General features: G+C 51.0%; 8 protein-coding genes across 8 annotated transcripts; 5 read left to right on the plus strand and 3 right to left on the minus strand.

Annotated features, from left to right (window-relative positions):
- Positions 1–1,118: 1,118 nt before the first annotated feature.
- Positions 1,119–1,737, minus strand: N7509_011335 (CENP-S family protein; the record flags this gene model as incomplete). The annotated part of the gene is made up of 4 exons (XM_056635972.1): positions 1,119–1,236; positions 1,305–1,338; positions 1,461–1,569; positions 1,624–1,737. The coding sequence occupies 4 exons, from the start codon at positions 1,735–1,737 to the stop codon at positions 1,119–1,121; spliced, it is 375 nt and encodes a 124-aa protein (XP_056486592.1).
- A 328-nt stretch (positions 1,738–2,065) lies between these two features.
- N7509_011336 (uncharacterized protein) lies at positions 2,066–2,650 on the plus strand (the record flags this gene model as incomplete). Its single annotated transcript, XM_056635973.1, has 1 exon — positions 2,066–2,650. The coding sequence occupies one exon, from the start codon at positions 2,066–2,068 to the stop codon at positions 2,648–2,650; it is 585 nt and encodes a 194-aa protein (XP_056486593.1).
- Positions 2,651–2,966: 316 nt separating this feature from the next.
- On the minus strand, positions 2,967–6,656 carry N7509_011337 (DDB1/RSE1 family protein; the record flags this gene model as incomplete). The annotated part of the gene is made up of 5 exons (XM_056635974.1): positions 2,967–3,269; positions 3,327–3,776; positions 3,834–5,713; positions 5,767–6,452; positions 6,562–6,656. The coding sequence occupies 5 exons, from the start codon at positions 6,654–6,656 to the stop codon at positions 2,967–2,969; spliced, it is 3,414 nt and encodes a 1,137-aa protein (XP_056486594.1).
- Positions 6,657–7,378: 722 nt separating this feature from the next.
- cprA (NADPH--hemoprotein reductase cprA) lies at positions 7,379–9,530 on the minus strand (the record flags this gene model as incomplete). Its single annotated transcript, XM_056635975.1, has 2 exons — positions 7,379–7,675; positions 7,743–9,530. The coding sequence occupies 2 exons, from the start codon at positions 9,528–9,530 to the stop codon at positions 7,379–7,381; spliced, it is 2,085 nt and encodes a 694-aa protein (XP_056486595.1).
- Positions 9,531–10,343: 813 nt separating this feature from the next.
- N7509_011339 (uncharacterized protein) lies at positions 10,344–10,535 on the plus strand (the record flags this gene model as incomplete). The annotated part of the gene is made up of 1 exon (XM_056635976.1): positions 10,344–10,535. The coding sequence occupies one exon, from the start codon at positions 10,344–10,346 to the stop codon at positions 10,533–10,535; it is 192 nt and encodes a 63-aa protein (XP_056486596.1).
- Positions 10,536–11,530: 995 nt separating this feature from the next.
- N7509_011340 (putative cell morphogenesis protein (PAG1)) lies at positions 11,531–19,911 on the plus strand (the record flags this gene model as incomplete). Its single annotated transcript, XM_056635977.1, has 4 exons — positions 11,531–11,543; positions 12,033–12,760; positions 12,837–13,070; positions 13,126–19,911. 4 exons carry the CDS (start codon positions 11,531–11,533, stop codon positions 19,909–19,911), a joined length of 7,761 nt encoding a protein of 2,586 aa, XP_056486597.1.
- An 870-nt stretch (positions 19,912–20,781) lies between these two features.
- Positions 20,782–22,095, plus strand: N7509_011341 (uncharacterized protein; the record flags this gene model as incomplete). The annotated part of the gene is made up of 3 exons (XM_056635978.1): positions 20,782–20,929; positions 21,019–21,209; positions 21,361–22,095. 3 exons carry the CDS (start codon positions 20,782–20,784, stop codon positions 22,093–22,095), a joined length of 1,074 nt encoding a protein of 357 aa, XP_056486598.1.
- Positions 22,096–23,237: 1,142 nt separating this feature from the next.
- On the plus strand, positions 23,238–25,305 carry N7509_011342 (uncharacterized protein; the record flags this gene model as incomplete). Its single annotated transcript, XM_056635979.1, has 5 exons — positions 23,238–24,172; positions 24,225–24,405; positions 24,468–24,562; positions 24,620–24,946; positions 25,023–25,305. The coding sequence occupies 5 exons, from the start codon at positions 23,238–23,240 to the stop codon at positions 25,303–25,305; spliced, it is 1,821 nt and encodes a 606-aa protein (XP_056486599.1).
- Positions 25,306–25,406: the final 101 nt, after the last annotated feature.

Raw genomic sequence — 25,406 nt, forward strand, 5'->3', positions numbered from 1 at the left:
CGCGTCGGTCTGTGTAGATGTTTTTGCCATTGTTGCAGATATAGATCTGAGTAAGGGTTGTATTTTATGCTCGAAGGGTGCTTTTTGCGAGGTTGAGTTCAACGTTGTCATTGACATAGATCGTATGGGTGTGGGTTGCGATTTCATCTTGAAGAGTGTTTTGCGTCCGGTGGACGATGATTTCCAAGGTTGGGGATTTGAAAGTGGTATTTGTATAGAGTGTTGGAGATTTATACTAGGTGTCAGGCTTATACTGTGATAAGCGGAATAAATAGATAAAAGGTCGTGGGTGGATTATCAATTTCAAGTGTTACGGTGACAGGTGGTCGAGGGATTTACTTGTAGCTTTATAAATGGTGGAATGTAATTTTTGGCAAACGTCATATGCCTTGCCGTAATAGAGACAACCTAGCATGTAGATGTACAACAACATCCAAATATGAAAACAAGGTAGAATCATGACTAGAGTTGACGATACCAAATGCCACAGGGCCTGGGAAGAGATCCGATTGGCCAGGATTGAAAGAAAGACAGAGCTTCAGCCAATTCCACTTGAGATAGTCGGGGGATCAGGTGGTTGGCACGACAATCCCTCTTCTGACACGTCTTGGATTACCGAGAGTGTGGAAAGCCACCCATGGCATAGGAACCGGGGGCGGCAAGAGGCTGCCTAGTATTGGAATAGGCGCCGCATTCGAGCTTTTATGATAATGGCGTCATTGAGATGGACTCAATAACGCTAGCAATCCTGAATCAAATTGATCGAACAGGATTGAGAATGCGCAGGGACAAAGCACACAGCCCTGTATGTAGTAGAACATTCGAAGCGCTATCGAACGCCATCGGTAAGTCGATTCGACCTTGGCAGAGACATCTTGCATAACAGTGACACGAAGATCAGGTGCGTCGTGACATGGTTGTTGAAATTAGGTCGGAATACATCATGGATAACTGGATTTAATGATGCGGGGGCGAGCCACTGATGAGGCTGGCAAGAACCCGCCAATCAGCGGGCCGGGGCTCTAACAGACCCTAGAAATTGCAATATTTGACCGGGTTCAGCGAATATTTGCTGTGGATTAGCGTTGCAGAGACTTTGCGGGCTCCTTATCCACCATTTAGGATGTCTCTTCACGCTGCTGCTCGACAAAGGCCTTAAGGATAGATTCCAGGCCTTCGTTGCGGCGGGCCAGCAACATCACATCCGAGACGTTAACAGTTGAGCGCCCGGCATGCCTAAAATGGTAATACCGATCAGAATGATCCTGGGGGGTTGAGGTACAATCAATGCTCGAGTGACTTACTTGGCGAACGACTCAAGATCTTGGCTGACCGTCTCTGCTGGTCGTTAGTTACGCGTCATGAGTGGTTGAAGTGACGGGCATTGGACAATGCATGGCAGTCAAGGCAGGGCGACTTTGACAGGAAAAATTAAGATACGCACCAATCTGAGCCCAAACCATCTCTGTGAGCGCACCAATAAACTGGGGGGGTTGCGTTGACACCCAGCTTGATAGTCTCCTCGTCCACGATCTTCCCGATTGACAGCCACAGAGCTGATTTCAAACGCTAGGAGTCATAACCATCAGAGCGAGAATCATATGATTGATGGAACGGGCTCACCTCCTCAAGACCAATTTCTTCGTTATCGGCCATGGCTTCAAGATTGCCCCGGAGACTGGAGAGGCAGTTGATGTTGATGTTGATGATGGTGAAGGGTGATTGTCGCGTTCCCATACTCGTACAGCATACAGCAACCCGCGATCGCTGATTGGCGCATCGGCCCGATTATTGATCCGACGCGAGCCGCTCCTGCCGGACAGCCCGTATTTCGCGACTTCTCAAGCGGGAATTATTGGGACATCAAAACGGGTCCCCCAGCGGTCGAACCTTCGAGTTTCTTCTCTTTTATCTTTTATCTTTTCCTTTCCCTTCACTCTTCTCCCCTATCCAATTCAATCATCGCTAGGGTTCTTCTACATCCCCAATCACTATCCAATCCGCCTACGCTGAAACAAGCTCAAGAAAAAGTTTCTTGACAAAACCCCCCCTCCAACCACCCACAATGGCTCAAGCTCAAGCACGAAATGAGCAAGCCGACATCAGCGACAAGGCCGTCGAGGCCGCAACCGATTTCTTCCACCAAATCTACTCGTTGATCGAAACCGTCATCAAGCGCTTCTTCAAGAACTCCTGGGCCTCCGTCGCCGAGATGAGCGGCAAGCGCTGGACAAAGGTCATTCTCAGCGTCGTCTTCTACCTTTGTGTACGACCCTACATTGAGAAACTCTTCAAGTGGATGCACGATCGTGACCGCAAGAAGGAGAAGGCGAAGAAGGAGGCCGAGCGCGCTGCCTTCGGCAAGAAGAAGGCTAAGGTCTCGCCGAATGCGCTGCGCGGCGGCGAGTCGGGCAAGGTTCTTGGCGAGGTAGAGGATAGTGATGATGACCTTGTTGCTGAGGAGGGTGAGGAGGATACCCTTGCGGCTGCTAGTGGGGTTCCGGAGTGGCATGGTATGGCTCGGAAGCGCCAAAAGAAGTACATCAAGAACCTCCAGAAGCAAGGGCAGAAGGCGGAGAAGCTTTCTGAGGAGCAGATCATGGAGCTCTTGGATTGGAGTGATGAGGAGGCTGCGAAGAAGGATGCTTAGATGGATGGAGTGGTCACTCGCTACTTGCTATGTAACAGCTTGTTCTGTTCGTTGGATCGCTTGGTGGAGTTTGGGGTATTGAAAAAATAGACGTATGTACCTTTAGAACTAATTTGTATAATACCACACAATGACTATATTATATAGTACCAGGAGGTAATGGGTAATCCCCAGTGAAAGTCCATTAAAACTTGAACCTTGGATGTAATCATCGCATCTCAAATATTCATCTTTCCATTGCGTAATATCTACCATGGGTAGTTGGTCGTTAAACGTGACAATTCAAATAAAAAGCAATACTTGTGCGCGCCTGGGTTTAGTGCAGTCTCCGCAATGCTTCGATCGTTCCCTTGACCTTCTCCACATCACCCCAGCCAACCTCTTCCACAATCTCCTCTTGCAGCTCCGGATCGCAAGTCAAGAATTGCTCGATTAGCTCGCCGTCCACAAACCTATATGGTGCTTCAGCTGAGCGGACTAGGGTTCGGAATGCGCGGAATTTGCTGAAAGGTAGATCGCCTAGGGACTCGACCCTGTCGGCTATCACTGTTTGAAGAGTCATCAGGAAGTCCTGATAATCGGAGTTGATCAAAGCGAAGAGGTAGATTGATCCCTCGACCTGGGATGAGACGTTAGTACGTGTTTTGGATGAAGGATGTAACACTATAGAACATACCGTTCCCATAAACGCCCGCGGAGTCACCGCGACACTGGCTAATTGGGGGATTTGAATCGGACGAATGCGATTCACCATCTCTCCTAGGCAAATCTCGCTTGTTGGGACGAGACGGTGCTTGTCTTGTTCAGTCACGCCGTTCGTGTTCCGTGATAGAACAATCAAATTGCCCTGTGCCTCGCTAACAAGTAATGTATCATCACCGACCGAGGCAACCGCCGTACTCCAGACGGTCTGATAATGGCGACCAATCTCGTTAAGCTTGTCTCCGACGCCATTGGCGCCCTTGATATATTCGACAATACAGACGCTCTTCATGAGGTCTGCCACCATGATCATATTTCCAACGACTGTCACATCCACCGGCGCAGTGGATGTGCGGTAGCTGGCAAGCCGCTCAAGCTTCATCTTTGTCCCAGAGTTGTCAGGAACAACTTTGAAGACGACAACCTAAATTGTCTTTAGTAAAAGAATATTTCTCTCCTCTCTTCTCCAGCGTCAACTTACGGTCTTGACCAATGCCGCCACAATCCGATCATCCATCATTGCCAGTGCTCGACAAGCTCCCTTGACCGGCAACTCCGCGACCTGCGTCAGCTTGCGCCCATGATCGACCTCCAATACTAGTATCCGCCCGCGGATTGAATCAGACCTTTCTTCATCCATGTAGGCCGTACCAACGATAAACCTATCTTTCCCCCCGGAGAATCCCGCCCGGATAACAGTTTCGACCAATTCTTCCGAGTTGAGTTCTATCGCGTCTAATCGCCGGAACATGATCTCGTCGGCGAGCACGAAATGGCTTTTCACAATCTCAACACCGTCTTCAAGCTTTCGGTCAATCGTTCCAAGTCCGAAGGCTTTCTCTGCTGAAGAGTATGCGACCCGTCGTACCGTGGACCCCATCGGGAGCGTCTGGATCTGAGTTGTGCGTTCCTTGTCCACTGATGCGATCTTGAGTTCCCGCGTAGTTGCAACGGCAATGGACTCAGGGAAGGCTTCGGTATTCAGATGGCAGATTCGAGATGCGCCTTCCGAATTCACAGCGGAGTATATGATACGTCCTTCCGAGCCGTATATCAAGCTTGGATTCTCGCATGTGGCGAACACATTATAAAGCCCATCTCCACGAGGCAGTTTCTTGAATGTTGGCTGCTCGGATCCGAGAATGAGTTTGGTCATCCCGCTTAGCGAGTAATCCTTTGTGTCCAGGGAGAAAGTAATGACACTCCCGTCAGCCATGGAGATGAAGAGGGTGGGCGGGCTATTGGCAAGGACGTTGGTCACGAGAACAGATCGAGGGAACGCCTCGCCGGATGGACCTAGCGATTTTGTCTGGATCTCGGAGAAGTCATTGATCTTCAGGACGGAAACCCTGGCAGATTGCGGGAATCCAGCGATGCAAACTCCTGTCGGCTCAAACGGAACTGTAACGCCAGATACCTGATGGTCCTCGTCGAGGTCCTTCTCGGCAATAAGCCTGGCCTCGGCTCGGATATCAAAGGATGCAAGAACACGGCCACCAATAACCAGTACCAGGTTGTCATTGTTTGCCGAGGCGGCTGTGATTGTCTTTTGCGTTGGAGGAGTCCATTCGAAGGTCACCATCCCACTTTCGACATCGGCAATCAAAGCTCTCTTCTCCGTCACTTGTAAGATTCTGCCACCGGGTAAATTGGCGGCGAGGAGAGTATTTTCTTCAAAAGCAAGACCCAAGAAATTATCCAGCTCTTCCACCTCTCCATCGACACTAAAGCGGAAGACTCGTGTTTCATCGACGAATGTCACGAGGAGCGTGTCCAAGAAATCGCCAGCGCTCTGCACTTGCAAGCCCCATAGGTCTGTGATGTGATCCATCTCACCCAAAACTCCGAGCTCGTCCATGCCGACTCCACTCCGTACACTTCGTAGAGTTCCATCGTCAAAAGCACCCGAACCGGTCACGATGCGAGCTTGTCCTGATGAGAATTCGTGTGTCTGGCTCTCACTCGTACGGTTGCCCAAATCCATCACTGTGAAATCGAGAATGGGCGCAATATTGGACAATGTCTGAATGACCTCGAAGGAACCATCGCCAATACGCAGGACTTGGGAATCGCCCAAGTGGGATCCGACGAAGAGGACCCCTCCACCGAGATAGACCAGGACCGACGCACGAGATGTATTTCCCAGCCAATCGAGCTTCCATGATTCGACATGCCCTTCGGTACTCAAAATTAGCATAAGGAAGAACAAACGACCATAGTCATCCGCCAGCAGCCATCGCTGGCTGTCGACCTTTTCCCAGGCCACGAAGACAGTAGCCTCGTCAAGATCGCGGGTAATCATATCATTCGCATCGTCGTCGATGTACTTGATCGATGTCTCACCCAATACAATCAGTCCACCTGCAGTAGTCAGCCACATGAACACACATCTTCAAGTAGTAAAGGCAAAATACCTAATGGGGCGGGAATCGGGATCAGGTGGGAGGATCCCATATCAAGCTCGTGGCTGAACAAGCCACCCTCGAGTTTTGTCTCTGAAGGTTCCTTGAACGTCGCATCCGCAGACACATTCGAGGTTCCAATGCTATATTCCAGCTCCCGAATTCGCAACCGGACCTTTTTCTGGTTATCCTCATATAGCAGTGCCAGGTAGGGCTTGACCGATGCGGAGTGCAGAAACGCCGACGACCGAACGAACAGCTCTTCGACACGTGTGTTGGTCGGATCCCCGAGCTCGCCTACTTGGGGCAATTCCATCTGTGAAGCGGCATGGGAGGGCTTCCCTCGCTTTTTGGTCGGTTCCACGATTGGAATCACGACGATCACTCCTTCATATATCTCCAGTGTCATGTACCGGCCGCTGGGGTCGAGAAGACATCGTGGCTCCGATTGGGACTCTCGGGATGAGGGCTCAGATATGTCGACATAGTTTCGGGCCGTCTTGACCCTTTGCTCATCTGCGTCCCATGCGAGGGTGAAATAGCTAAACTGGTCGGTGCCGATGAAGAGGTGGTCCGTTGGTGAATTCGCCGGTGCCGGTAGGCGGGCGAGCATGGTAACCTGCGCATAGAGCGCGCGAGTTGAGGTGAGAGTGAGGCCGTCGGGGGTTAGTGTATAAAATTCGAGCCGGTTTGCTTTGCTATATCAGAGAGAAAAGAGAGGTTGTTAGTCTGGTAGTTTCACGACGAGCTCGCGTCACGGCCCGCCAGTTCCAGTTCCAGGCGTGGGGTGGGATATGCAGTACTCACGCTACTACCAGACAGTCTTCTTCTGGATTCAGGAAATTCAGCTTCACCGCATGCCGAATGCCACTTGCGCGGTGTATTGGTACCACATAAGCCATGGTGGTGGTAGTGGTGGTGCTGCGGTAGTCCGCGGTCCCTCACAAATCGTGCTGGGAAGCTGAGCTGAGCTTCGAGGTGTCGCGGGATGACGGTGTTTTCGATGGGCAGAAGCGGAGGTGGGAATGGACTGGAATATGTATGGGTAAAGATTTGGTGGCTTATGAGCAGATCAGGTATTGTAGGAGACACATTTCCGGAGGGATTCGAGGGATTGCGCTGTTGCGGGGAGTTCTCAGGTTTGCCCGTTGCCGAGCGGTGCCATGACGTTCCCCGTTGGCAGCCAACTTCCGCTTTTTGTATAAATTGGTCATTCTAGTCACCCGACTCTATTGGCACCTGGGGAATTATGGATTTTTGAGCAGACTTTTTATTCAGAAAATATCATGTCGGTATTACAAATAGTCCAGTACGCTTTTCCGACACATTACCACTACCATTCACACTCAACTGATCCTACTCTATTGGATTGCTTCGGATATGATCAATTAAATTCTTTTAATTTCCAAGTCTAACAGTCATCCTTTCCCTCATTCGTCCTCGCAGATTGATAGTCAAATCACCCCGAGGCCGTAAATAGTAAGCATACATAAACTGCCGAAAAGAAAGAGACAAGGGGGTAGTCGGCAACCCCAAGCCGTGAAATATGTGCGCTGGATCATCTAAAAGTGAAGATATGATGAGAAAAAGCAGCAAGGAAAAACCACATGAAATAGATCGTCAATCATGACCAAACATCCTCCTGGTAGCTGCCGCTACTCCGCATGTGCTTGACCATCTCCTCGCCGCGCTCAGCCGGCATACCGCGCTGCTCAGCGATGATGTGTCCCAGCACCAAGTTGACCTCCCGGGCCATGTTGGCGGCGTCACCACAAACGTAGAAGTTGGCCTTTTGCTTCAGCAACTCGCTGACAAGTGGGGCATTCTCCTTCAGGCGGTGTTGGACGTAGACCTTCTGAGCGCCCTCACGGGAGAAGGCAGTGATGATCTTCAGGGAGTCACCCATTTGCTCTTGGTAGGTCTGGAGAAATAGTCAGCATAAAATATTCAAAGAAAGGAAAAGAGAAATTTCAGGTAGTGAAACATACCTTGAATTCGTCCTGGTAGATGAAGTCCTCGTCGCTCTTCCGGCATCCAAAAAACAGGAGAGTAGTTCCAACCTTTTCTCCCTTGGCAGCCAGAGCCGCACGCTCCTGGATGAAACCACGGAAGGGAGCGACACCAGTACCGGGGCCAACCATGATGATAGGCTTGGAGGGATCGGAGGGCAGCTTGAAGTTGGAGTGGCGCACATGAACCGGAACGTGGATACCATCGTACTTGTTACGAGGACCGGTGATCGAGTAGGTGAGGCCGTGGGGATCGGGGGAGGGGTCGCCATTCTGCTTCTGCTTCAGGGCCAGCAGGTAGTTGGTGGTGACGCCCTTGACCATGTGCGAAGCACCGGGCAGGCGAACGGACTCGACAACAGCCGTGATGCTGATCTTATCCTTCTGAACCAGAGACGAGGAAGAAATGGAGTAGTACCGGGGCTGGAGCTTGTTGAGGCCCTCAATGAGCAGAGAGAACGGGACGGCGGTGAAGGGCTTGGAGGTGATGCTCTGGAGCGCCTGGGCAATGTTGTAGCACTGGTTGGTGATTTTCTCGTGGAAATAATCCTTGTCGTTACCGAGGCGGACGATCTCAGTCTTGCTCGCCTCATCGGGGGCGAAAGCAGCAAGAGAGGAGACAAATTGACGGGAGACGGGGGCGCAAACTTCCATGTAGTAACGGACGGCAACATCGTAGGTGGTCGGGGTCGGGATGGGAACCTTGGCAGTAACATCAATGCCCTTGACATTGATTACTGAGTTACGCTTGTCCTCAAGACCAAACACCTGCAGGAAACGGTCGACCTCGGCACCAGCGTTGGTGGGCCAGATAGCGATGTGATCACCAGTCTGGTAGCTGAGGTTGCTACCAGCAATGTCAATTTCCATATGGAGGCAGTTGCGGTCCTTAACAGTAAACAGTTCGCGGGATTCACCAATAGGAGCAATGTAAGGGTTGTGAGCAGAGTAAGGGCCTTTGGGCTGGCCCGCGCGGTGGGCAGCAGTGGGCTCTCCCAAGTAGACCGAGTCGTCCTCAGGGGTAGTCATCTCATCCTCCTCGACTGAAAAGACGGGTTCGTAGACAGCTTCGCGTTCCTGGAGATCCATAGCGTCGGAGAGGGCAGCCCACATAGGCTCCTTCCAGGCGAGGAAGTCCTCCTCCATAGTACCGGCACCATCATCACCCTCACCCGCCGCACCGATGCGCTGAGCACCCAGCTTAGCGAGCGCGGCATCGACATGGCGAACCATGGAGTTGTAGTGTTCGTAGGTGTTGTTACCGAGACCGAAAGCGACATATTTGAGAGAGGACAGCGGGGAGTCGTCGGCAGTGGCACCGCTCTCGAAAGCGATGTCCTCGCCGGTGAGGAACTGGTAGAACTCGACCGCGTTATCGGTGGGCTCGCCCTCACCGTAGGTGGCGAGCACGAAGAAAGCGATCTTGTCCTCCGGGAACTTGTCCAGGTTCTCGTAGTCGTAGTCCTCGATGTCGGCAACCATAGCCTTGAGACCAAAACGCTGGGAACCTTCCTTGGCGAGACGGGATGCATAGTCTTCAGCGGTACCGGTTTGGGAGCCATAGAAGATGACACAGTTCTTGCCCGTCTCATCCATCTTCTCGACGATATCGCGGGTCTTACCGCTCTTGGCGGCACCGTTCAGGTTGGCGGAGGAGGCATATGGATCCTTGGGGACAGCCCAGTAGGTTCCCTTGGTGAAGTAGGCGATGCTACCCACCAAGAGAGCCACCAGGACGACCAGGTCGAGGGTATCGAGTTGAGCCATGGCGATTGCGATTGCGGGTTTTCTCCGCAGAGCACACGAGGGAGGGGCGGAGAGTTAAAAAAAAGGCCGAAATGCCAATCTCCCCAGTCAGACGGAGTGAGGGGCGAAGAGAGGAGAAGGCGGGAAATGGGAGGAAAGGAGGAAAGGAGGAAAGGGAAAAAACAAAAATCCCAAAGACCACCCCAATGCGCACGAGAGCGTGAAGTCGAAACTCGTGAGGCTCGTGAAAGTCGTAAGAATGCAGAAGAGACCCCTGAGGGAAGAAAGAGGCAAAGTGGTCTGACCACGCTCCGGTCGGACAAAAGTGGATCGTTACCTGCCGAGGTGTGTAGGTGCAGGTGTGTGCATACAGTGTGATAACAGTGGGATACGAAGAGGAGAGAAGAGCAGAGAAGAAGAGAAAAAAAAAATAAGAAAAAAGAAGATTCGATCAGATCAACCCAAATTCCAATCCTGGGGAAAGACTCCAAGTTTATATTGAATCAGGATCTCCGGATCTCCCTCGGCTGCCGGGGAGATTTTGTACTCTTCGACTACTACCAACGGCACTACTAAAGGGTACTCGGAAGGCGAACACGGCGTCACACTGATTTCCCCAGTGGTCTTCTGTGGACTTCTCCGTGGTAATACCTAAATGGTCCAACAGACGACAAGTACCGCTGGGTCATTCCTCGGGTATTCAACTTGTTCGGCACGACCGCCGGGAGATGCGCAACTCTCCACTTACAGTGCCACTGCCAGTGCCACTCAGTGGACTAGGAGTACCACTTACCACTACCACTACCACTGCCACTACCACTGCCAGAGTCCGCCATGGAGGTGCTTGGTTTAACGGCTCGGACGGATCCCCACGAATCCTCCCAACCCGCCCAGTCCGCCGCCCAGTCCGCCACTTCCGCATTCCGTGTTTTCACCTCCGCTATAATATCGGCCACTGCGGAGGCATTCCGCGGCTCTCTTCCCTTCTTCAGCATGGGCATGGGCATGGATTGGATCTCCATTTAAGACCGGATCTCCTACAGAAAAGGGTACAATTTGAGATTCCTCCCAAATCGGTATTTGCCGGCACATCCCCGGGCCGTCACGGATATGCCAATGGTATTGGTACGGCTGTCCACTGGGGTCTACTTTGGGTATTCCCCCGCATCCACATGCACGGGTTTCTGATTCTAGCGCCTTCGATATGACTTGACCGACTTCCCGGTGAGGTGAATCGATCCGTATGGTCGGCTTGGGCGACACCCAGTTCTGCCATGTACACGCGAGAGGGATCACCCTCCCCGTCGACTTGGTCAGGCTGGAACTCGCCGCACTCCTAATCCCGGATATGGAAGACCTACTCCGTATGTCTGACTGTGACGGGTGAGAAATGTACAAGTGGAGGAGGTTCTCGTGTTTCACGATGGCCGACCCATCTATGACACAGAAGCAGTCAGATCCAAACACCTCGCGTGGGACACAACGGAGACAACTTAGTAGGACAGCGTCTCGTGTAGATTGATTGATGACCCTCGTGGTCCCCTCACGATCAGCGGGAACGGATGGCTGGGCATAACGGCCCTGCAGGTCGATCGTAGGTTGGTTCTGGTTCTGGTTCTAGTACTCCATGTTCCATACTCCATACTCCATACTCCATACCCTATATATCAATTAACTCGGTCGTCGGAGGGCTTGGTGAACTGAAGGATTGAAGGAACCTTGAAATATTTCCGTTTCCAATGTCATATTTCCTTCCCCTCGAGTTCCTAGTCACTTACTACTTGTAGTTAGTACCTTGGTGTTAGTTAACTAGAGAGTACCTGATACTATACCCCCCACTATCCGAAACATGGAGGAGAGGCTGTGACATCCAAGGGCCCAAACACCTGGCTCAAGGCTGACACAATTGTCCATAAAAATGATATTGAAAGGGGAGCAGAGGTCAAGTTTATGTACTACTAGTATTAGTCGTAGAGCCCTAGAGATCAACTACTACTAATATACTAGTAGTAGTTACCAACATGGATACTGCAAGTAAATATATTGGTCACTGAGACTGGCATTCATTGCAGAACACATAAACAGATTTAGAAATTTATTATCAGAAGGAAAACAAAACTCACTACTCTCATCAAGCAACTTTGAAACCTTCAAGTTCAAGTTGAATCCACTAGAAGCCCCAGAAGCAGCGTAGAAGCATCCTAGGATTCGCCAGTTCGCGCCGGCAAAGGAGAAAAAGCGGTCCCCGTGCGCCCGAATCAACATCCCAAAGCTCCCTCTTTCTCCCAGAAACTTGAACCACCTCCCTCCACCCATAATGGATTGAGCCGCTATGTCCTGCCTACTGCGATCTGCTGACTTCAAGTTTTATCCGGCTGCCTGCATGGGATTCGAGCAATGAGTTCTTGACTTGTCGCAACCAGTAAGTTCGTTGGGCCTCCCTTGCGCTCCGAGGCTCCCATCCCATCCCATCCCATCACATCATATCCCTCGGCATCTTGCCTGACTCGTCAATCCTCACAGTGACATCTCATCCGGCCAAAGGTGCTGGCCCCGGCCAGCAATCCACGCTGCCCCTCATTCCCGACGACCTCAAAGCCGCCTCGCAACACAATCTCACCTCCCCAGCGGAGTGGCGAGCTACCAGAACAGCGCAATCGACTCCGATGCACAGCCGCGAGTCCTCCGCCGTTCGGGGTAGAGCGGCCGATCCCTCCACATTAGCGCCCACAATCCAAGCTCGTCGCGGTCATTCCGGCTCCAAGAGTCCCGATGTTTCGACCGGTCGCCCTGCAGGATATGACGTGGGATTGGAAAGACGACCGTCGAACTCGTACGGCCATCACCGACAGACCTCCATCGTCCATGGCATGCAACACTCGCGCAACCCCAGCATGGCTGGCTCGACTGCTTCCGCTAGTCCTCTCAGCCCCGAGCTGATCGCCTCTCTTGGCCGTGGCTCTTCTTTCGATGAACCGGGTCCGACGAAGCTCGACCAGCTCGACACGCATCCCAACTTCCCAAGCCCAGCGGGTGCCCCTACAAGCCATGGTCATCCGGTCCCCTTGAGCACAATCCAGGACAACGATATCGATGACGTGATGAATGGCAGCCCCGTGAACGTGCTACACAAGAGAATGAATTCCGGAGGAGTAACGAGACGGGATCGGTCCCACAGCCGCTCACATTCAAAGCATCATTCCGATTCGAAAACAGTGGGGGAATATGCGCTTCATCATTTATTTAATTCGGTAAGAGGGGAGAGTCATACGCGTTTCCCACCGGAAACAAGACAAAGCCTATGCTGACTGGCAATGCGTTAAATAGTTTGTTGGTCAAGCAGACAGCAAGATCAACCAGGCGATCCTAAAATTAGGGGAATCCGAAGCCCCCGTGGAGGAAGTTTGCGGACCAGGCGCCGATTCGGATTTTGATCAATTGATATCAGCACTGGGTCACATCGCGCGCCAGAAGCCAAAACCACTAATCGATACTATAATGCTCTGGAGAAAGGCCAAGGGAGACGCTGCAATCACTGCGAGGCAGATGACGAACGAGCCGGTATGTGAGAGCCCGCCAACAAGCAGAAAGAAAGGTATAAGCTAACTGTACCCAGCCCAAGCCAATTGTCACAGAGAATGGAGTGCTCATGCGTCGGAACACGGAACCCACCCAAACACCCACAGAGCCAGGTGCTCCAGCAGACCGTTCTCCGCAAACGCCATTCATTTCTCGCCATGACGACGTCGCTTTGGTCGAACGCCGAGCAACAGTGTCAGTCTACCTGGTATGCAGAGTCCTGATCGAAATCTTCAACCAGAGTAGTCTGGCATCAATTACGCTCGACATGGCAGATCGTCTCGAAGATATAGTTTTCGGCCAAATCAAAACCGTCGATCCGGAGCAAATCTCGGCCTCACCTCTCCGCATGGCTAACTGGAGGATATATGGCCAATTGCTAGGAATCATGAGTGAAGCAAACTTCACTAGTGTGGCCAACCGCTTCTTGGCCGAGCTCGAAAAACTGCAAAAAGATGAAGCAGCTCGTGGCCCAACAAGAGACGGTGATACGAAAGCGGAATTACTGATCCTCGGTATGAGGTACCTGCGCCTCCCGATGAATCCTGATAACTGGAGCAAGTCATGCGACTTCATGCGATCCTTAGCACGTCTATTTGTCAACGCCCACGGACAAAGAATCAAGCAAGCTTATTGCTACGTGATCGAGAAACTCTTGCTCCCCGTGGCTGCGAATCCGACAGTTGACCTCTCGATTCCCCGATGGAAGGAGTTTCTGGATCTGGTCCAACCGCGACTGGCGCAACTTCTTACCAAACCTCGTCATTGGGCTTCTTCATACTCTTTGAATGTTCTCTTGCTATGCATCTCGAGCAAGGAGACCTTCTCCGCACAGTGGCTGTCGATGGTAACGAGCCTACCACCACGACTAAAAGATCGCCCTACTCGAGCTCCAGCCCTTCAGGCGATCTGCCGTCTCGTTTGGACCTACTTCTTTCGCTATTCCGATTCCCCAACGGTCACCCTTCGCAAGCTAGAGGAAGTGACTAAGATTGCCTTGCCCACTGGACGCCGGACCTATCTCAGCGCAGAACCTACCTTTGCGGACCCCTTGATCCAGCTGATCAGAATGATCGGATTCAAGCACCCGGATGTCTGCTTCAGGACCATTATATTTCCTTTGATCAATAGTGACCTGTTCTTGTCTCCTAGAGAAGTCAAGATTGAACAGATGGAGCCAGAGAAGATGGTTATTGGTATCCGCTCTTTCTTGGCGACGATGTCAGACCTCGAAACCAGCGATCAGCTCTGCCCTCCTTTCCCCACTGGATCTCTTCCAAATCCATTCCTGGATTCTTCTACTCCCATCTACTTCCATCGCCCACAATTGCTAGCCGAGCCTAAGATGGGCCCATCAGCTCAAAAGCCTGAGCCATCATGGAGTCCTGTCAATATCTCGAGGCTGAGTGCCAATGTAAAGGAGTATTACCTCCGTTTCTGTGAAGTGCTCGGGAAGATCACCATTCTTTGTGACAACACCTTTGGCGGTCAGGCAGTGTTAGATGAAAAGTTTGGTGGCACTACGCCCAAAACTCCACTGACCGAAGCATTCGGGTTTGGACGTCGCGATGACCATGTGAACACGATGGATCAAAAGCAAGGCTTCTATGATCTTCTACACGTTGCAGTACAAGCTTTACCTCGTTGCCTTTCAGACCATATTCCATTCAACTCATTGATCAATCTGTTATGCACAGGGACTGCACATGTTCAATCAAATATTGCAAAGTCATCAGCGGAGTCGTTGAAATCGATTGCCCGGCAATCTCACGCGCAACAAGTTACTATCGGCTTCGCGAGATTTATTTTTAACTTTGATGCACGTTATTCGACCATGTCCGATGAAGGGATGCTTGGCCCTGGGCATATTGAGTCAACGCTGCGACTTTATGTTGAGCTTTTGAGTATTTGGATCGACGAGATCAAGCAAAAGACCAAAGATGCCGCGTCCGACCAACTTGAAAAATCCGTATCTGGAAGCCGAGCGCTTCATCTCGATCTTTCGAGTGTTCTTGCGCATGTGGAAGAGATTGAATCACATGGTCTCTTCTTTTTGTGCTCGCAGTCGCGAAGAGTTCGGGCGTTTGCCATTAATGTTTTACGCCTGATCACTGAATTCGATAGTGCTCTGGGCAAAGAAAACACGAGAATCATCAGAATATTGGAGGCTGATTCTCAACAAATCCTGGATGTAAATGACGAGCAGCTGACAGTTGCGGAGAGGAGTCGCATTCAAAAAGGCAAACGAAGAAGCGCATCGCAGAACACCCTAATCGAGCTTTGCAGCAGCGAAGTGTCATACGACTCCACGCTGTGGGCTAAAGTGTTCCCGAATATCATCCGGGTCAGCTTCGAAACCTGTCCCTTCGCTGTTACATTGGGCAGAGAGATTGTTTGTGCGCGTTTAGTTCAGATGCACAAGATGATCTCGTCACTGGCTGAGCGGTCAAGACCACACCAATACTCACCCGTGGATGTCTACCAAAGTCGGCCTCTGGGACGGAGCAATATGACAGCAGAGATCCTGGTCGAGCAATGGAAACTTTACCTAGTCATGGCTTGTACCACCGTAACCAGTGTCGGTGCCCAGTCTCAAAGTCAGCTAGCAAACGCTCAGCATACACGGAAGGCCTCGAAGGGAGCATCATCTTCGGATAAGATAAGTTCTGCCCGAAGTCTTTTCGCCTTCGTCATTCCTCTCCTTTCCGCCGAGCGGGATTCCATTCGCAACGCTATAGTTATAGCACTCGGTGCCATTCACAAGAATCTGTACCGGACCTTGCTGGAGTCTCTGCAGTATGCGGTGACTACGTGCAATGAAGAGGCCAAGATCCGAATTGGCGTTCACCACCGCACACCGAGTAGCCCTCGTCGGGACCGAAAGACGGATCGCCTGCGCACCGAAGTGACGCATGTGTACAAGCTGACCTCGCATTTCCTGCGAGAGCCAGAGGTATACAACGAGGACTGGATTGTTAACAACCTGATCACTTATGCCAAAGATATTCGCATCTTCCTGAGCGATGCAGAAGTCCAGAATGACTGGGAGTTCCAGCGCTTGCGTTTCCACTACTGTGGCCTGATGGAGGAGCTCTTCGAAGGCGTGAATCGTACCAAGGACCCATCACGGTGGATTCCGTTTGAGTCCCGCAAGTCGGCCTTTTCGCTCATGGAAGATTGGTGTGGGTACTCCCCTAACCAGAATCATATCAATGAGCGGGAAGAGCATATGCGGAAGTTTGCCGTCGCCCAGCCCCACGAGGGCGGCGAAATGAGAAACGTTGCTGCTGCCATGGAGATTGAAAAGAAGAATCTTAGGGCTGCAGCATTGAGTGCAATGGCTTCCCTTTGTGCAGGCCCCATCAGCATCACCACAGAAAGCGGATCCGTGCTTCAGTTTGATGTTGCCCGAATGTTATCTTGGATCGATATAATCTTTGGTACACTGAGCGACAAGTGGCACTCAATTGGTCGTCGTGCGCTCAAAAACCTCATCATCCACAACAAGGAGCATTCATATCTCATGGAGCGATCGGTTGAGATGTGCTATGTTTCTGAGAGACCCAAAGCTCTGGAAAGCTACTTCGAAGTGGTGACCGAGGTGCTCATTGAGCACCCAGACTATCCGCTCAGGTTCTGGAGAATTCTTGGTGCCGTTTTGGTTACTCTTGGAAACGAGAAGCGCGAGATTCGCATGAAGTCCGCCAAGCTTCTTCGTAGGCTCGAGGAGCGGCAGCAGAAGAGCTCCCGTATCCAAGACTTTGATATCAGCATCTCGGACAAGACAACGGCCGTGTATAAACTCGCTCAGTTCGAGACTTCTAAGCGACTAGCCACTTTGCATGGTGATCTCGCATTTACTTTGTTCTCGGAATTCGCTTTGCACTTCCGCAACCTTCGACCAGATAGTCAGCGCAATATGGTTGCCGCGATCCTCCCGTGGGTTCAAACCATGGAGTTGCAGCTTGATCCAAATGGCGGCCCAACTGCCCGATCTTACATGCTTCTTGCAAATCTCTTTGAAATCACTATTCGCTGCAGCACTATCCTGCCAAACCAGGTTCAAGCACTATGGCAAGCGTTGGCCACAGGCCCGCATGGAGGTAACGTCCAGCTGGTCCTGGACTTTATCATCAGTCTCTGTCTCGAACGCAAAGAACAGAACTTTGTGGAATATGCTAAGCAAATTGTTGTCTTTTTGGCTGGAACTCCAGCGGGCTCAAAGGTAGTTGAGTTCTTCCTCTTGCAGGTGGTACCGAAGAATATGGTACAGGAGCGAAAAGACTCAACCTCGCCACCTCCAGAAATCAAGAATCTCCCTTATGTTGCGGACTTGAGTACTGTGATTCCTATAGGCAGCCAGAAGCAAGCTGGTCTTTCTCTTGGACAGGTGGCTCTTATTTTCCTTGTTGACCTCATGGTAGCACCGGTCTCACTTGCTTTGGATGATGTGGTCAAATTGCTCCATGTCGTTCTCATCCTCTGGGATCACTATACTACTACTGTGCAAGAGCAAGCGAGAGAGATGCTAGTTCATCTCATTCACGAACTGGTCGCAGCAAAATTGGAGGAAGATTCCCCGCCTGGTGCTCGGCAGCTCTTCGAGGACTTCGTGGAATCGATTCGTAACAGCGATTCTGCTGTTGTTTGGGAATATGAAGAAAATTCCGGCAAGGAGGACGAAGCTGAAGATCGCAAAGTGCCCTCGGCCATGGCTACAGTGACTCGCGACGTAATTAACTTCTTCAGTTTCGCCTACGAGGGAGTTGGTGATCTCTGGGCCAAAGAAGCATTGAACTGGGCGACTTCATGCCCTGTTAGACATCTGGCATGTCGTTCTTTCCAAATTTTCCGCTGCATCTCGACATCTTTGGACTCACGCATGCTGGCGGATATGCTTGCTCGACTGTCCAACACCATCGCAGACGAGGAAACCGACTACCAGACCTTCTCAATGGAAATTCTCACCACTTTGAAGATCATAATTAGTTCGTTGGCGCCGGCAGACTTGTTACATTATCCCCAACTATTCTGGACCACGTGCGCCTGTCTGAACACGATCCACGAGAGCGAGTTCATGGAGAGCCTGGGCATGCTAGAGAAGTTCCTTGATCGAGTTGATCTCAGCGACCCGGCCGTGGAGGCCAAGCTCATTGAAGGCCAGCCACCGAAGTGGGAGGGTGGTTTTGATGGTCTCCAGGATCTTGTGTTCAAGGGTCTGAAATCGTCCGAGTCGTTGAAACGAACACTGGATTTGCTTCATTCTCTGAGCAATCTTCCTAACAACGGCCTCATTGGAGATGGGACTCGACACTTGTTTACTATTTTGGCCAATCTGCCCCATTTCCTCCAATGCTTTGAAGAAGGCTTCACCGACCAGAAGCCAATCCAACACGCTAGCTTGCTTGCCCGCGTGGCAGAAAATGAGCGATGCCCACGACTCGCAGCATCTTTGTTTGGTTTCGCAAACCAGCAGTATAAGACTGAAGGTGTTTTCTTGGACCACATCATTACAGAGATCAAGTCATACTATTTCCCTCATCTGGATTTCCAGTGTCTGATCTTCTTAATGGGACTTCTCACCAACACCACGGACTGGTTCAGAATCAAGACTATGAAAATCCTCTGTGTCTTGATCCCCGAAGTGGACATGCGCCGCAACGAGGTTACTTGTCACGGACCGGATCTCATCTCACCATTGCTGCGACTTCTGCAGACCCCCCTCTGCCCCCAGGCCTTGGAGGTGCTTGATCACATCATGACGGTTGCTGGTAACCCAATGGAACGTCATCATCTGCGTATGAGCATGGCATCTGCCACCTCATCTCGCGCCATTCGCAAGGAGTACGAGCGGATTCAAAGTTTGTACGGCATTCCCGAACCATCGGGTTGGTCCGTCCCCATGCCCGCTACTCAGTCCGTCATGACTAGGAACAACGTTCATGCCGTATTTTACACATGTGCCGAAGCCGATGAATTGAATCAGGAGGATGAAATGACGCCGGGCGTGGAGTTCCGAGGAGATGACTTCAATGACTCATTCTTCCCGAGAGCCGACACCATGAAGTCTATTGATACTCAGACAGACGATAACATGGGCAATATCGTCCAGAAACTGGACAGCCTAGATGACTTCTTCGATGAGAGTAGTATGCCAACACTCAATCCAGCGGCCCCACCGATGCTTGGAGGGTTCGCCGGAAGCTACGTGGACACCAATGCGCATCTCTACGATCAGCAGACAGCACCCATCCTGCGGAAATCTCTCGCCCGAACAGGCTCAACTTCATCATTCCACAATGGTCTCGCAGAGTCACGACCCGCAAATTTCCGATTCGATAACCCAGGCATGCCATCTCCTGTTCCGATGAATTCTCAAATGTCGAATCAGACCTTAAGGCCAGCATCACATGTCCGGTCCGTCACATCGCCAGCCAACAATCTGTTCGTCCACACACAGCCTCCTGCAATCCACGAAACACCATTAGTTGGTCATGGCGACTCTGCGTTCTTCTCTGATGACGATATAGAAGAAGCTCACTCGGACTTCGATGAACACCCCATTGGAAAATCCCGAGCAGTGGCTGTTCCACCTATGGTCCGCAGCGCAACTGACGGCCCCCATTCTTTGGAGTCTATGATACGCAGCGGTATGCGCCGCTTAACCGGTAGCACGGCCAACTCCCAAGAGAAGCAGAGACAACGAGACATCCTCCGCGCCCAACACCGGGCCATGGTGCAAACAGCCAGTTCCCCACGTGTACCGAAAGTACCCGAGGAATACCTTGCCGGACCAACCAGTCACCCCGCCTCACCAAGATAAGGATTCCAGTCATGGACTGGATCCATAAATACCACAGAGTATGCTATCTTGCCGTTTCTTCTCATCTCATTCCCTCTTTGCCATTTTGAGCCTGGGGCATTTCTCGGGCGTTTGGATTCGAATCTCATACCCTTGCCTTCGTTTGATATTTTCGCTGTTATTTCAGTGGGTGCATCTCTGGGTGTTTGTATACATCATAGCGCTAGGTAGATGCAGTTGTGCCGAAGTGGTTATCCTGATTGCCGTGAGTGAGGGTAGTCTGAACTGTTACACTTTAGTCATTATAGAACGAATGCGCAGGATCTACTCCAATTGATTTGAGATTTCCATTAATACATGTTAAAACTCGAGATGCAACGAAAAAGTTCATGTAGTATTAATGAAAGTAAAAAAAGCCATCGCTCAGATGGGTATCAGTATAAGTCCGGGGTAGGGTAGGCGCGGATGCCTAGTGCCGACGTCGGGTAACGCCTAATGCCGAGATCGGGCGACGACCTGCGATACCCACCCTGGGCAGTTTGTTACAATACAGAACCTCGATTGAACATTCAAAGGTCACTGTATGCCCGCTCTCAATATCTTCGAGTTCCTAGATTGCATCTCTCCAAGTTCAACTTTTTATATACTAGCTCCACCCCACGTGACCCACCCCCACAAGGGTTCCCCCGCATCGAACGACTAATCCGTTTGCTCTCCTCATTATAGGCCCACTGCACCTCGGAAAGCGACGGCCATCAATGGGCCGAGTATTTAAGCCTGAATTCCCCTCACAATTGTCTGCCGAGTAAAATATCTCTTCAAGTTTCCTCTCTCAAAGCATTGTACCTACTTTGCACGTATCCCTTCCTTACCTCCCGACCCAAGTACACAATGAATATCCGCTCCGCGTACGCAGTACCTCGGGCGGCTCGCATGCTCCGACGCTGGCCGTCTACAAGCTCGGTAAGCTCGGTCCGAGCATTTTCGACGACATTGCACCGTGACGCAACATGGGGATTTGTCGGATTAGGCCAGATGGGTATGTTTAGAGCTAGATTGGCCCTTGGGGGGTAGCAAGGGCGAATGCCTGCGTTTCATGATCGTGGCGCCTAGATTAACATGTGGCAGGCTACAATATGGCCAAAAATCTTCGGGCTAAGATTCCTGCTTCTGACACACTTATTGTACGCGACGTGAATAAGGATGCTATGACTCGGTTTGTCGAGGAGTCGCAGGAGATTGCGAGGAGCAGTGGAGCTGGTGCCGAGGTTGGACGGGTGGAGGTTGCTGAGAATGCGCGTGAAGTTGCTGAGAAGTCGGTGAGTAATTATCTACCCTGTGAGACATCGGTCTATGTGAGATGGGTAGAGCTGTATTTGTGCTTTGAAGTTGGCTACTTCATGCGATATTTGCCATCCAAGTTGGGTTGGGATTGCGAAGATGAAGAACTAATCAATGATTCTTTACTAGACGGTAATGATCACCAGTCTCCCGGAATCTCAGCATGTCACGGAGGTGTACAATTCTATTATGAAACCTGGAAATCTTCCAGTTCTCGACCAGGAGCGTCTCTTTATCGACACTTCAACCATTGACCCTGTCACCTCGAAGGGTATCGCCAACGCAATCCACACCACTCAGACTGGCCGCTTTGTCGACGCCCCAGTTTCCGGAGGAGTAGTTGGGGCCAAAGCAGGCACATTGTCTTTCATGTTCGGTGCTTCTGCAGAGAATGAAGAGTTCCTCCAGCGTGTTCGTGGCGTTCTCGCGTTGATGGGTAAGAAGGCATGGCACCTTGGTGAACCTGGATCTGGGGTATCTGGCAAACTCGCCAATAACTACATGTTGGCCATTAATAATATTGCGACGGCCGAGGCTATGAATCTAGGAATTCGATGGGGGCTAGAGCCTAAGGCGCTCGCGGAGATGATCAATTCCTCTACCGGCCGCTGCTGGCCCTCCGAGGTCAACAACCCAGTTCCTGGGGTTGTGGATACCGCGCCAGCCTCTCGTGGCTATACGGGTGGATTTGGAGTCAGTCTGATGAATAAAGATTTACGTTTGGCCCTCTCAGCAGCTGAGGATTCGGGGACTCCCCTGGCTCTGGGTGGTCAAGCACGCGAGGTATACAACGCTGTCGAGGCTGCGCATCGAGGAAAGGACTTCTCGGTTGTCTACCAGTGGCTACACGATAAGTCACAGTAGATCTGACAGACGGTCTCAGAGACCTGGTGGCTCCGAAATAGATTCACTCTCATATGCGTGGCATTTTCAAGTTCATCATATGCGATTCCCTGAAGCCTTCACAATATGCGTTGCCCTAGATCGTGGCTTCAAGTTTTCAAGGATAGACAACCGATCTAAGCATTTCAATCTTCAAAAGTCCTGATCAGGGATGTATTTACTTAATAAACAATTGTCTTAACGCCTTTCTTCATCTATATTCAGTTCGGGATGGAGGCTGCGAACGATGTAAGTGATGCGAACGATGCGATGGGGCCCCACCAACCCAGCACCAAATCGGTCGAGCATATTTATTGGAGTCATCTTTTCAACTTCCTTACGCTGTGTCTTTACTCCTTTCAACATTCTATCCCGATTCTATTCTGTGACTTCGACTCTTATCCTCATCTTTCACCTCACTTCATTCTCATTGAAGACATCGATATCATTCATTGCTCGCTCCTTCCGTCTCTCCAGGTGGGTGAGTTCCTTCCAGGATTGGATCCCCTCGTTCTCTTGGCGTCCTTTTCGAAGTCTTCGAATTTTCCCGTCCTTTCGTCTCTTTTTTCTCTTTTTTTCTCTTTTTATCCCCTTCTGCTCATCGTTGTCCTTTGCCAGTGTCCTTGTGGTGTTTGCTGATCGTTGGTCTTTATTGGCTGTATACTCCAGCCTTCCTCGCCCCGTCAGCCTTTATCTCCGAATATCGCGAGACCAGGCCATCGCCAGATCCTGAAATCTTCATCGGAACTGTGAGTTATTCCTCCAATGATTCATTCTTTTTTTGAACTTCAAGACGGTCGAGAGTCGGATGATAAGGGTAAATACTAACTGGGTTATTGAACAGCAATCATTTCTCGTCTTTCTGCCTACCTTTGGCGTAGACCCTGTCTAGGGCGCCAAGGTAGAAATCCCTCTGCTCGAGGTAAGTACATCTCCTTCTATACCCATTTCTTTGCCATCGAGATACATTACATTGGTGTCTTGCAAGAAATGGAATGGCTTTTGGCTTCATGTTTTGATGGCCTCGGCATATTGAACCATGGATTCCCAAATGACAGGCAATTAGAGCTAACAGAAAGCTTCAGACCACTTCGTTCAATTCAAACCTCGATCGGCATCTCAAAATGCATCATCAAAGCTCTCAGAACACTAGCTCTTCGAGTTCTGGCCCTTCCTCCAATGGACAGGCAGGCCAGTACTACAACGATCCTCGCTCTTCTTACCCGTCGACCTACAACCAAGCTGCAAAAACTCCTGCTCGCGAGGTAAACTCATCCGGCCCCCAAGTCTACAATGGCTCAAACATGCAGAATCAACGCAACAAGTTTACATCCAAAGCTGCTGCCCCCATTACCGTGAACTCTAACCTGGATTGGTCGGCCGCGAACCGTGCCTACAACAGTCCGCTGATTCTTGTGCCCAACTCATCCCTTTTCGGTGGTATTCCACAGGTATCCTCATTTGTCACCAGTCCGATTACTGGGCAGACCGATCAGGTCAACCAGTTTCCTTATGTCCCGACCGGTGTGTACCAGAATCTTGGTTCTATGATTTCTGGAACTTACTCGCCATGGCCATACGTGATGAACTACGACTTGCAGGATAACAAACAAAGCGCCTGGAGCCAAGCTGATCAAAAGGGGGCCCAGAATGAAAACGGTGGCTCACTTCAGTACTATCCAACACCATTTGTACCCTCTCTAGACGGTGCCTCTCTCACGGGTTATTCCTACCCAAGCATGTTTCCCCAGGTTGGTCCTCTCTCACTACCAGCATACCAGATGATGAAAACCACCAATGGATATGTTATCCAAGACCTCGATGCCCTGACCCAGCAGGATCCCGCCATCCCTCGTGCCGTACCGGCCATGTGGACCAACCCATCCGAGTTGACTCTGGCCAAATGCCTGGAGAACCGTGAAGGCATTACCAATGTCTACATCCGAGGCTTCCTCCAGAGACTACTGACGATATGCTGCATGCTTACGCCGTTCGATTCGGAAAGATCGAGCGTTGCAAGGCCATCGTCGACCTGGACACAGGTCTTTGCAAAGGGTATGTCTGGCTCCCCAATAATCGTGCGCTAATCATACTAACACAGCGATCGATAGATTCGGATTTGTTCAGTACTACAGTTTCGAATCCTGCGAGAACTGCATCCGAGGCTTCTTCTACCTGGGCTACCAAGCCAGTTTCGCTCAGAAGTCTCGCAACTCTCGCCTCAAGGACCTCGAAGACAGAGGATCCACAAATATATATTGCACCAACATTCCAATCGACTGGACTGAAGCAGTATGTTGAAGAACTTGAAATTCTCATACATGGAAAGGAATGACTGCTTACCGCAATTTTAGGACCTTCGTCGCCACTTCGAGCCTTACCGCGTGGTCTCTGAGAAGATCAGTCGTGACGACAAGACCGGTGTGAGCAAGGAGGTTGGTTTCGCTCGGTAAGATTAAAATCCCATTCCTCAAGTCGAGCTGCGTTAGCTGAACCATTGGTACAGATTTGAGAGTCGTGAAATCGCTGAGCGAGTATTGAGCGAGTTTCACAACACTACAGTGAAGGAGAACAGTGTCAAATTGCTGCTTCGATTCGCGGACACTAAGGCTCAGAAAATGCTGAAGCAGCAGAGTAATGAGCGTCGGGCATACCGCGCTGGCGAGTACAATTACTCAGTGGAAGTTGTGCAGGGATCAACCCCATCACCCTCTGTGCAGCGTCTTCAGCAGGCCGGCACCCTCCTTACACCTAACTCTCAGGGAAGCTTTGCCTCGCCAACTGGTATGGGACCAGGCGCGAACTGGACTCCAGCAACTTCGATCTCACCTACGTAAGTGTTAGCGTGGTTTCCATACTTCATAATTTTCTTTTACCTGCTTGAGTGTTGGAAGCTGACAAGGTTATAGCTTTGCGTTGATGAAGGACTCTGCAAACAGTGCTCGCCACAGCTCACTTTCGTCTCGCTCTCTTAACGCGCTTGAGAGTACCCCTGTGTATCGTCGCCGCTTTGCGAACCGCCGATCCATGACCGACATCTCCGCCGGGTCTTCAAAGACTGCTGTCCCGGACTCTCCGACCCTTGAGCCCCGCTCATACATGTCAAGTCCCCGGAAGGAAAATATCAAGGGTGGTAGCCTGTCGCCCCTTCCATCTCGCATGGAGACTATGACACCTGCTTCGGTCACGTGAAATCGCTAGACCTACATGGAGGTGGGAAGTCAGAAGTTCGAAAGCTCGTGTGTCTGATCTGCCTGCCACAGGCAATTTCTATCCATCTTAGATTCGTGACA

Source organism: Penicillium cosmopolitanum, assembly GCF_028827165.1.
Source record: "Penicillium cosmopolitanum strain IBT 29677 chromosome Unknown utg000009l:1.0-9042332.0:1.0-9050551.0, whole genome shotgun sequence".
Taxonomy (NCBI): domain Eukaryota; kingdom Fungi; phylum Ascomycota; class Eurotiomycetes; order Eurotiales; family Aspergillaceae; genus Penicillium; species Penicillium cosmopolitanum.